General features: G+C 22.8%; 2 protein-coding genes across 2 annotated transcripts; one reads left to right on the forward strand and one right to left on the reverse strand.

Annotated features, from left to right (window-relative positions):
- Positions 1-1,889: 1,889 nt before the first annotated feature.
- On the reverse strand, positions 1,890-3,279 carry Phum_PHUM378320 (guanine nucleotide releasing protein X, putative; the record flags this gene model as incomplete). The annotated part of the gene is made up of 4 exons (XM_002428341.1): positions 1,890-2,150; positions 2,601-2,834; positions 2,945-3,030; positions 3,153-3,279. The coding sequence occupies 4 exons, from the start codon at positions 3,277-3,279 to the stop codon at positions 1,890-1,892; spliced, it is 708 nt and encodes a 235-aa protein (XP_002428386.1).
- A 3,846-nt stretch (positions 3,280-7,125) lies between these two features.
- Positions 7,126-12,048, forward strand: Phum_PHUM378330 (kif-2, putative; the record flags this gene model as incomplete). Its single annotated transcript, XM_002428342.1, has 13 exons — positions 7,126-7,168; positions 7,594-7,808; positions 7,999-8,036; positions 8,111-8,304; positions 8,408-8,639; positions 8,674-8,777; positions 8,934-9,096; positions 9,842-10,088; positions 10,282-10,591; positions 10,666-10,820; positions 11,338-11,529; positions 11,634-11,808; positions 11,900-12,048. The coding sequence occupies 13 exons, from the start codon at positions 7,126-7,128 to the stop codon at positions 12,046-12,048; spliced, it is 2,217 nt and encodes a 738-aa protein (XP_002428387.1).
- Between the last annotated feature and the right edge of the window lie 4 nt (positions 12,049-12,052).

Genomic DNA, 12,052 nt, shown 5'->3' on the forward strand with positions numbered 1-12,052 from the left:
AATAATTACACTTCCTGTTTATTATAAAAACTTTTAAAATTTTATATAATTTTTTTTTTCTATGTATTATTTTACATTTTTAACTTTTATAATAGAACAACAGAAATTTTTAGAGAACAATTAAAACTAATTAAATAATAGCTACTACATTAATAATAATTTGAATTTTTTTTTTATCTTAAGAAATTAGTATTATAGATGGCAAATAACATTTCAATGATAATTATTATTAACCTAACTTTTGTAATAACGATTGTCAGATAAATAATTTTTTTTTTTTTTGATAACAAAATTATCATGGCGGCATTATTATTATATTTTTCTTCGCTAATTAATAATTATCTAAATTTTAAATTCGTATTAGATGTAGTATTTTTATTCCGATTAGTTATTAGATAGAATATTGAAATAATTACACGGGTTTATTTTTGTAATTGGATTAATACGTAAATTCGGATGTAATGGCGCCGAATCCTGTGGAAGGAATAAATTAAAATGTACTCATCGGGGAATAAACAGTTTTTAACGAAAATTCAGTCTAGTCTATGGTAGCAAAATGTTAAATCCATTATTTATTGTCTTCAATTAATTAATTCAATATTTCAAGTATTAAAACGAATAAAAATATTTATTTAACATGAAAATATGAGTGGTAAGGTTTTGATATTTTATAATATATAAAAAAATTAATATTATTAATAATCAAGTAAATTTATTTATTTAATATTATTTATTAATGTTATTATGTAAAGTTATTTTGTAGAAATATTTTTTTGTTGTGTGCATAAAAATTAAATCATAAAAGACTTTGAATCATTGGTAATATATTTTAAAGTATTACAAAAGAAACTAAAGTTAAAAAATACTACTACTAAAGCAATTGTGGGGTTTTAAAAAATTTATTTATTTTATAAAAAAAAATCAAAAGTAATAAAAAAGTAAAATTGTCAGTGTTACATTTTAAAAATATTTCATAAAATTTATTAATCACTCATTGGGGAGTTTTACATAAAGTTTTCATATACCATGGTTATTGTAATTTTGTAAACTAAGTTTTTTTTTGTTTTTAAATTTGTGTAAAATTAAAGTTTTAAAAACATTAATTTAAAAATTATCCTGTGACAATATGAATTTGTGACCATTTTATGTTAGTCACTAATAGAATGCAGTATTAAATGAATGAAACTGTAAAAATGTTTTTTTTTTTGCATTCATTTTATGTGAATGTAATCTGAAGTGTATGTGAAAACTTTCAATAAGGTCGACTTGACTTAATTATGATTGGCCCCATTCAATATTAGTATGTAAAATTCCATTGTCTATCTTATGTTTTACAAAGTTTTCAATTACAAATAAATAAATAACTTTCAGTCCCACTGTATTATTTATTAGTTATATATATATATTTTTTTAATTAAATGATTAGTTTTTGAAATATTTATTATTACTATATATTCAAAAAAACTTTAAAATTTGTTAATATATTTATAAATAACTCACTTAATTACAATCTTAGAAGATAAAAATTAAGGTATTTGTGTAGGTGTAGCTAAATTTTAAATTAATTTTGCTTACTTTGAGTTCCTGAGGCACATAATAATAGAGTTTTAAATTAAAAATAAAGAGTTTGATTTCCAATATTAAATTATAAAACTATTGATTAATTAAAATAAATATATATATTTATTGAGTAAATACATTTAATACATATAAAAAAATAAAATACACTTTGTTAAAAAATTATGTGTTTGAGGCATAATAAAAAAAATTATAAAAAAATTACTAGAACAATTCTAAGAAAAAGTATATATATATAAATTAAATTAAAAATATTTACTGCAAAACTTAAATTATTTTTATTAAAGCCATTAATAATTCAAAGCTCTAATTTATAAATCCACTAACTTGGCACACTTTACTTCAGTCTTTAATTTTACTCCTCTTGCTGGCCTTACTGGAGACATTTCACATAACTTACTGCTATCAAAGGTTTCTGCATCATTAACTTTACATTTGTTATCACTTATTGTGTAAAATTGAGACTTTGAATTTTCTATTATCGATTTTTGATCAGGGTCACATTTTTTTGAAGAAGAGGATTTAAATACATTTTCACACCCTTTATTTCTCGGGTACATTAATAGAGGATCCTGCAAATATACATTATTTTTAACATTTACATTTTTAATTACATTTAAAAATAATTATTACACAAAATTTAAAAAATTGTAAAATGTTTTAAAAGATATTTACTTGTAAATTTTCAAAATAATAATAATTGTTCAATTGATTTGCATTATATATTACTTAAAATTGATGTATTTATATGAACAAAATGTAAATCATTCATACTAAATAATAGGTGATTGGTAATTATATGTACTACAGTATTTTAAACACAAAGAGTATACATAATCTATCTTTAATAATATTTAAATTTTGCATAAAAATACTAATACATATTCAAAAATTATTTCTTCAGTAAATAAAAAAAAAAAGGAAGAAATAACGAAGTAAAAATTTTTTTTTAAATCAGCATTTCAGTTAGTTTTTTCTTTAACTTTTTAAAATAAAACATAAATAAAAAAATTAAACAATACCTGTCCAGTTATAAGACTAAGCTTTTTTTGAAGTAAAAGTAATTGAGACCTCCAATATTCATAACTAGCCTCTTTTAAAGCTTCAATCCATTTATCAATATTATCTTGAGACCTTCCCGAAAATAAATGCTTTTTCTCAACCTCATCATTAAAATACAATGAAAATGAAAAAGGAGCTTCTGAATTCATTTCAAATTGCACTATTGTATTTTCCAAAATATAGGCACCAACAGGCTAAAAATTATTGTGCTTACTTTAATATTTAAAAACAACAAAAGCTTAATTCATTTATAAGTTATTTATCAATTCTCTCTAATATTATAATAATTTTTATGACTATGTACCTTGTTATTATTTATTTGTCCTGTTTCACTTAAATTAAAATAAAACAAGATATTTGCTCTTAATTTAAACCATTTTTCTTTAAACACTACAATAAAATACAAAACAAATATATAATGACAGTAAATTATTATGTATTACTCTAACAGATTTATCATAAAAAAAAAAAGTTGTCACTAAGGTAACGAAAATTATTTATGATTTTAATACCTAACATAACAGTTAGATTCTCACCAGAATTTGAATGTGAACTATTTATTTTTTTATGATGTAAGCGCCCTTCGATAGTTGCTTTGCCAAAACTCAAATCTGCCAATTCTTTTATGTTGAACTTCATTTTATTTCTAACCACACTTGGTTTTAATTTTTAAAAAACCTTATTCGTTCGTATAAACACTGTAGTTGCATCTTCCATATTCCAACGTACTGTTTACTCTGTAAAAAGCCTTTAAAAAATTTAAACAAATTTTTAAAAAACTAAATAATACAAATACAAAATATTTAATTTTTATAATCTCTGTTTTAAGTAATTCCACCTAGAATTTGAAAAGTGAAATTTTGAAAAGGAAATGCAATATTCCTTTGACAGATCACTACGAAATCGACTTAGTTTATTTATTTATTTATTTTTGGATCCAAAGTAAAATTACGTTAACGGGAAATAAATTGCTTGTTTGTCACTAAATTATTTGTATTAATTTACTATAAAAAGATTTTTATAACGAAAAAGAATGCTATAATTCTGTTGGTTATCATTTAATTTTCAAGTTGTGCAGTTCGTTTGCGTAGTAGATTTCAATTGCCTGCTTGCTTGAAAAATTCGCTTGAAACTAACCGTCAAAGCGTCAGAGTTTATTGTGTTTGATTTGTACTAAGTGAAAAATTTTTTTTGAATTAATGTTTAATATTTATAATTTATTGTTGCATTAAAATTATCAACTACTAAAATAATGAAAGTAATAGAAGCTGGAACAAACGTCGACATAAAACGGACAGACGGTGAGTAGGTTTCCAACTGCCATTTTGACCTGCTCCTCGAACCGACCCACACAGCCTTGTGTGGGTATACTTCATTTTATTTTTTTCTCTTTCATCCCCCTTTTTTTTATTAATACTTATTAATTGAAGTAATTCTTACATAAATAACGTTCACTAATATTTACAAAATATTTGTGTTCAAGGTGTACTAAAATCATTATTATTTTTTCTATTTTATTTTATATACCAAGTACCTATATTCAAGTTGTTCAAGTTTTCACATGTTATTATACATTTTTGGCTGTTGTTGGTTGTTCCATTCGTTATTTTTTATAAAAAATCATTTATCAGATAGTAAAAATATTAGATACGCAATTAAATATAAAATTGTGTATTAATAGATAGATCTTTTATTAAAATCTTTGAAGCATTACTAAATTGTAGGTGTGTTTTTCTTATTTGTTTGTGAATCCTGTTTTTAAATTTGTATACATCTGTCATTATTTATTTTTCTTTAGCTTTTATTATTCAGTTTTTTTCTTTTTTTTGTTTCAAATTGAGATATTATAATACTTAAAATTACTTAAAAACTTGCAGAAGGATAATTTATTTCCTGTAGATATTAAATATATTGTCCGTTTAAATGTTTCTTTGAAAATATTATTAACCTAATAATAGTTTTATTGGTTTTCAGGGATATATACTAATGTATTGTTTAAAAGTATGATTTTTTTTTAATTATCTCTTGAAAGTATAGGTAATAATTTCTTTGACAATTAAAAATTAAAATTATGACATTGCACATTATATTTATATAAATTTTCAGCTTACATGTATTATGTTACTTTTTGTACGAAAAATATTTTTGTGTATGTTTTGATAAAAACCTATTTATATTAATAATTTTTCTTTTAATATAAATTGTAATGTCTCATTTTTATTTTATAAAAAATGTTAGTTAGTTTACATATAAATTACTTAAATTTAAAAAAAAAAAAAAAAAATGAGCATAAATTAATTTTAATTTACTTAAAGGGACAGAGGAAATTTTTAAGCTAATTACATTTTCAAAAAATCATATTAAAAATTTTTATTTACTTTAATTTTTGAAATACAATTTTTATTATCTAGTACAAATTCTATATGATGATTATTTTAATAATAATAATAATAATTTTTTAAATTTATTTCTTTTATTCATTGTTAAAAAAAGGGTTTTTTCAATGTGACAAATAAAAATCATTGAAATTTTCTTTATTTGGAAAAGTTGAAACTTTAGTTATTCAGTTGGAAACTTTGTTACCTCATTAAAATAATTCACTGGTTTTTTAAAAAAAAATTAATAGCATTTTTAAAAATAAAATACTTAAAAGTAGCTTTTTTAAATTTATCACACATTTAAATTTCATACCTGTGCTTTTAACAATTTTTTCTGATTTTGCAAACATATGATATATATGTATATATTTATATGTATTATATTTTCAATATTTGCTAATTATTAATTATTCATTACTGTTCTCAATAAATAATAAAGAAAAAATTTTGAACTGACTGACGACAGTTTAATGCCTTTTTTAAAACGTAAAAATTATTTTTTTTTTTTAATTATAGAATCGTTTAAAATAATAATTTAAAAATGAAAAAATTACAAATACAGATTTTCAAAGTTTTTTTTTTTTTTTGTTTATCTAGGAAATATATTGCTATTATTTGTCATATAATTTCCTATTGTGTAGGTTGTAATTTTACCAAAAATGCAAGTTTATACGTAACAATTTTATTTAAATGTAATTTTAGTTTAGCTTAATCATTATGCTGAAAGACCTTTAGAAATAGAAATAAATACGTAGGCAGTACAGCTTTATAATAAAAGCTCAATGGTCAATTTACAATAATATACACAATTTAATAATAACATTGATTTTAAAAAAAAATTTTTTTAAAACTTATATTACCTTTTATGAATTAATTACAAATAAAATAAATTTCTGTTTATGTAGGGCTGAAAAAGAAAAATATTTAAAAAATGTACAATTATAAAAAGTAGTAAATAATTTTAAAATTTGAAAAATATATTATGCAATTATTTTAAAAACGTATTAAGCATTATTTAAGGATCAAATGAAAAAATTTACAATATAATTGTATTTTTTTTTTTTTTTGTGAAAAATGAGAATTTGCAATAATATACATATATTATCTCCAGATTATTTTTGACTACTCTCTTTAAAATTTTAGAAATGAGAAAAAAAATTTAATTTTAAAATTATAAATAATTGGGATTTACAGAAATTAAGCTAAAAATAAAAATAAATAAATTTTTAATGTGCTTACAGATCAAGAATATTAAAACATTGAAACTAAATAAGTATTTATATATGTGTAATTATCACACATTACAATTTTTTTGTATCATAATAATTTTTATTGTTATTAATTATATAATGTATTGGTAGTTTCATCTATGTATTCCATGATCCTTTTAAGTTCTTAGTGTCTACTGCAAATGTCTAATATGTCACAATACTTTGTGTATTATTATAATTTTTTTTTTTTTTTGGGGGGGGTGGAAATTTCTTACTTTAGTAATTGCTTTTATATTTTTCTTCGCATGTTACATTTATACTTTTAAAAAAATTATATAAAACAACAAGTTAAAATAAAATTATTTGTACTCTGAAATGAGGCACCTTTTATTACATTTACTTATAAACACTATAATGTTTATTTGAGTAATAATTAATACGAGTGTAAATTAAATATCATGTATTGCCATTAGTATAAGTTTTTTAAAAATTTTTTCTATGACCTTAGAGCCATCAACATCTTTCATACTTTTATAATTATGGAGTGAAACACCATTGACTCAGAAACCAAATATAAACAAAAACTACTTTTTCACGTCTTAGTTAAAACTTTATTAATGCCTTAAATTTTTAATGAAAAATTTACTTGACGCTCTTTTAGAAAACTAATTTAAAAACTCTTAAAATTTTTAAGTATTTTATATTAATATATAATTTATTCACATACTGAAGGCAAACATTATTTATAAATATATCAGCAAATAGTTTATAATACTTTTCAAAACGGATGTTTTTAAAAAAAAAAAATGGATAAATTATTGTACGTTTATTTTGGTTTCAATTTATTCTGCAATATTGTTCACTTTTCTTTCTTTTTGTTTTTATGTTACATTTGTATGATACACTCAAATATGTATATATATATATATATATTACTAGGTGTATATAAAGTTTTCAGCTTTTAAATTTTCCACCATTATTTACATTACTATAAAAACATTTCCACATTTCCACATTACTATAAAAACTTGCAGTATTAATAAAAATGATTATTATTATATTAATGATTATGAAATCTAATAATAATAAGCAATAATTTTAGACATTAAAAAAACTTAAAAAGTATTGTAAATTTTTTAAATTTTTTTATAAAATAACATATTGTTTAATTTTGCAAATATTTAAAAAAGTGCAATATTTTTCAATTAAAGAGAAACATGTTTTTTTTTTTGTTTTTTAGAAATTGAAAATTTGATTTAAAAAAAAAAAAAAACACTCAATGATCAATAATAATTATTATTATTATTTTTTTTTTTTTTTTGAATTTATAATAATAAGTTTTTAATGAACTGGAATTATCACAGGTCGTGTTCATTCAGCAGTTGTATCTGGCGTTAATTGGAACAATAGAAGTGTAACTGTAGAATGGTTTGAGCATGGAGAAACTAAAGGAAAAGAACTTCCCGTAGATCAAATTTTAAGTTTAAACCCAGATTTATGTCCCGAACCTTATTATCCTCACAATACAGCACCTGCCAGTAATTCCAATTCTACTGGAGGTATTAATCGAATGAGACTGGTAAGTAAAAAAAAAAAATTATAATTTTTGATCAATTAAAAATATCTTTTATTAGTTTCACAGAAACTTGTTTAAAATAAAAATAAATATAAAGTATTAAAATATGATAAATAAATTTCAAAAAGTGAATATTTGCAATTTTTATTTTATGTAATAAAATAAATGTTCTTTTTTTTTTTTCTTTTTCCAGAATTTTGCTAAACTTGGCGTTCCACAAAATTTGAGTAAGTATTTTTTGATGGTTACTTATTTTTGTGATTGTTACATATAAAGTTATTAATTATATTTTTAATTTTAGATAGCGGAGTACCGTCCGGTGGTGGAGTTCCACCTCGACAAGTTAGAAATAGGCCTAACTCAAACATCACAAATGGTCATGGAGTTCCCAGTGATTACACAAGTAAAGAAACTGAAATTTTGCAAATTTCTCAACATCAACAACCTTCTACTCCGAATGCAGTGCATCGGATCACTCCTACTTTTGCTGTACCTCAAGGTAATTGATTTTATATATATATATATATTTTTTTTTACTTAAATATTTTAAAATTGTTCCTCTTTGAATTGATGTTTTTTTTGTTTTAAATGAAAATTTGTAGCTCGAACTAATACAACGCAAGCCCTAATTACTGCTCAACAAACTAGATCGATGGGTAACACTGGCCATCAAATTGATCAAGCATCAACTTTGCCAGTAGCAAATCCGGCAGTTACAAGAAGAAGCAATGTTGTTAAGGAGGTAGAAAAATTAAAAAAGAATCGTGAGGAAAGGAGACTTCGGCAGGCCGAATTAAAAGAAGAAAAAGAAGCCCTTATGAACTCGGATCCCGGGTAATCCAAACTGGGAATTTTTGGCTATGATTAGGGAATATCGATCTAATTTAGAGTTTCGTCCTCTAAAAGAAAACGATACAATTGAGGATCATCAAATAACTGTTTGTGTGAGAAAACGACCATTAAATAAAAAAGGTTTGTCAAGTTTTTTTTAAGTTTCTTGTTTTTTATATTTTTAAAAGTATAGATTATTATGAAGTTTTAGGGTAATAAAATAACATTAGGCTTATAATGGATACTTTCTCAAAGCAAAATAACTATAAATATATATTGTAATTTTTATTATTTCAGAAATAAACAGAAAAGAAATAGATGTGGTGACGGTTCCTACTAAAGATCAAATAGTCGTTCATGAACCAAAAAATAAATTTGATTTAACGAAGTATTTGGAAAATCAAAATTTTAGGTTTGATTATGCTTTTGATGATTCTTGCAATAATGAAACTGTGTATAAGTAAGTGTAATTCAATTTTTTATTTTTTATTAAGAATTTTGCAAAGCAAGCGGTTTAAAAATTTGTGAAAAAATTTTTAAATCGCTTAATAAATTTTATTTTAATACATAGTAATAACGGTCTAGTACGAAAATTTCTAGAATAACTTCTTAAGTATAAAAAAATTTTTTTTGTTTTCTCTTATCAAAGGATTCAGTTGAATTATTTAAAAACCTTCTGCGTTTTATCTGAAACAATAACTACCTTTGAGGGAGTTTATATAGCCAAGTCAATCATTAGTTATATGAAATGTTTTATGCTAAACCAAAAAGATAAAAAAAAATTGGGCAAAAACTAAAAATTTTAAAATTATAATATTAATAAAAAAATGGGGTTATAATACTTTGTATTTTAACCAGCTATTGATCATTGTTTCCGTTGCTATAACATTTTACTGCCCGAAAACTTTTATAATAATAATGTTAGTAAAAAAAAAAATGAATGCACTCAATTTAAATTTTAAAAATTAAGAATTAATTAATCTTCCCTAAACTTATTTATTTTTATTTTTTTAAAACACTTATTAATGATTTTTGGCAGGCATAAATATAAAATAAGATTTCAAAAAAATTAGACAAAAATTTATACAAATTTTTTAAATAAGGAAAAGAAGTAAAATAAATCATTAGTATCATTTTACACCTTTTATGTATTTAACCAAAACTTATTTTATAATTTAAATTACCGGAAATTGTTTTATTTTTAGATTTACTGCTAAGCCTCTCGTTCAAACAGTTTTTGAAGGTGGAATGGCCACTTGTTTTGCTTACGGGCAAACCGGAAGTGGAAAAACTCACACAATGGGTGGTGATTTTAATGGTAAAACTCAGGATTGCAAAAAGGGTATTTACGCAATGGTGGCTAAAGATTTTTTCAAGTTTCTTAATTCGCCTAAATACCGTTCTTTGAAATTAATTGTTTCTGCAAGCTTTTTTGAAATATATAGCGGGAAGGTGAGAAATACTAAAATAAAGTTTTCTTTAAAATTAAGTTCAAATTAATTTTATATATAAAACAGTAAACCTAAACCTGGGATAAATAAATACATTTGGTTTAAATGTTAAAATCTTGCGGTATTTGAATTGTAGATTTGGAATTCAAATTGTAATTGTAATTAACAGAATTTTTTTTTTCATTTTCTTTCAGGTATTCGATCTGCTAGCGGATAAAGCTAAACTAAGAGTATTAGAAGATGGAAAAAATTGCGTTCAGATCGTAGGTTTAACAGAAAAAGTAGTGGAAAACGTGGATGAAGTATTAAAATTAATTCAACATGGTAACTCTGTTCGTACATCGGGACAAACATCCGCAAATTCAAATTCATCGAGATCGCATGCTGTTTTTCAAATTATTGTCAGAACACCAGGAGTAAATAAAATTTATGGAAAATTTTCTTTAATTGATTTAGCTGGAAACGAACGCGGAGCAGATACGTCGTCATCAAATCGACAAACCAGTAAGAAAATTTTTTTTTTTTTATTGTTTAATAACTAACAGTTTTTAAATTAATTTTTTTTTTATTTACAACAGGAATGGAGGGTGCTGAAATAAATAAATCACTTTTGGCTTTAAAAGAATGTATTCGAGCTCTTGGAAGAAAGGGAGCTCATTTGCCTTTTAGAGCAAGTAAATTGACACAAGTACTAAGAGATTCTTTTATTGGAGAAAAATCAAAAACTTGCATGGTATGATATTTCCACATATTATTTTTTTATTAATATTTTAATTGAATTTTTTTTTTTTTTAATGTTAAAAATTTTTAATCGATTTTTTGAATGCTTGATTTTAATTTTTAAAATAGAGTTATTATAGGAAAAAGGTATGGAACAACAATTGTAAGAAAAATTTTGAAATCATCATTAAATAATCAAAATCAAATCAATTTATATCCCTTAATGTATATAAAATATTTATATGTAAAATTTTAGGGTTATTTATTAAATAAATTTAATGAGGGTGTCAGACTATTTTTGCCGGTAAATAAATTTTGTTCTTAGTGTAAGTAAAAATAAGGTGCATATAGAAAAATTATGATGATCGAGTTTTCATCTTAATGAAATTTAAAATTTCGTTTAACATAATGATTGTGACGTACATCTTTATAAATTTAAAATAAGAAAACTAATTTTTCACGTAAACTGTGTTACACATTATCATGTTTAATTTAACTATTAATTAGTATAATATTAATTTTTTTTATAGATTGCCATGATAAGTCCAGGAATGAGCTCATGTGAGCATTCATTAAATACTCTAAGGTATGCTGATCGAGTTAAAGAATTAGCCGTGACGGAGCCACCTGAAAAAATTTCTCCAACAGACGGAGGATCACCTGAAGTTGTAGAACGTGCAATGTTAAATGACAGTGATTTAGCCCAGCTTCGGTCTTTAAATGTAAGTTAATATTATAATGTGTGTGTGTGTTTTTTTTTTTTTTTGTAAATAATGCATTTAATATAAAAAAAAATATTTTTTTTTTTTGTTAATTATTTAATTAGGAAGGAGAATTGTCTGCCGATTTGTATAATTTTCATGAAGTAGTTTCCCAATTGCAACAACAAGAAGACGAAGTATTAGATTTACACAAAGAAGTTATTGATTTCCAAAGTAAATGGTTTAAGGAAGATATTGAATTACTCAACAGTACTAGGGAAGTCGATTACGACCAGGAAGGTATAATTATTGCTATTAAAAATTAAATCAATTTTAATTTTAATTATCATTACTATTATTAATAATATTATTATTATTATTTTTGTTTCAGTTTATTCTACCCGATTACAAAATTTAATTAAAGAAAAAATGAATATATTTAGGGCCTTTGATGAAAAAGTAGCGTCTTTCAGAGACCAATTAGTAGCCGAAGAACAATTTAGCCAAAAAGTGAAACCCAGGCCCGGGAGATTTAACTAAATTA

The sequence above is a fragment of the Pediculus humanus genome, genomic scaffold, assembly GCF_000006295.1.
Source record: "Pediculus humanus corporis 1103172107855 genomic scaffold, whole genome shotgun sequence".
NCBI lineage: Eukaryota > Metazoa > Arthropoda > Insecta > Psocodea > Pediculidae > Pediculus > Pediculus humanus.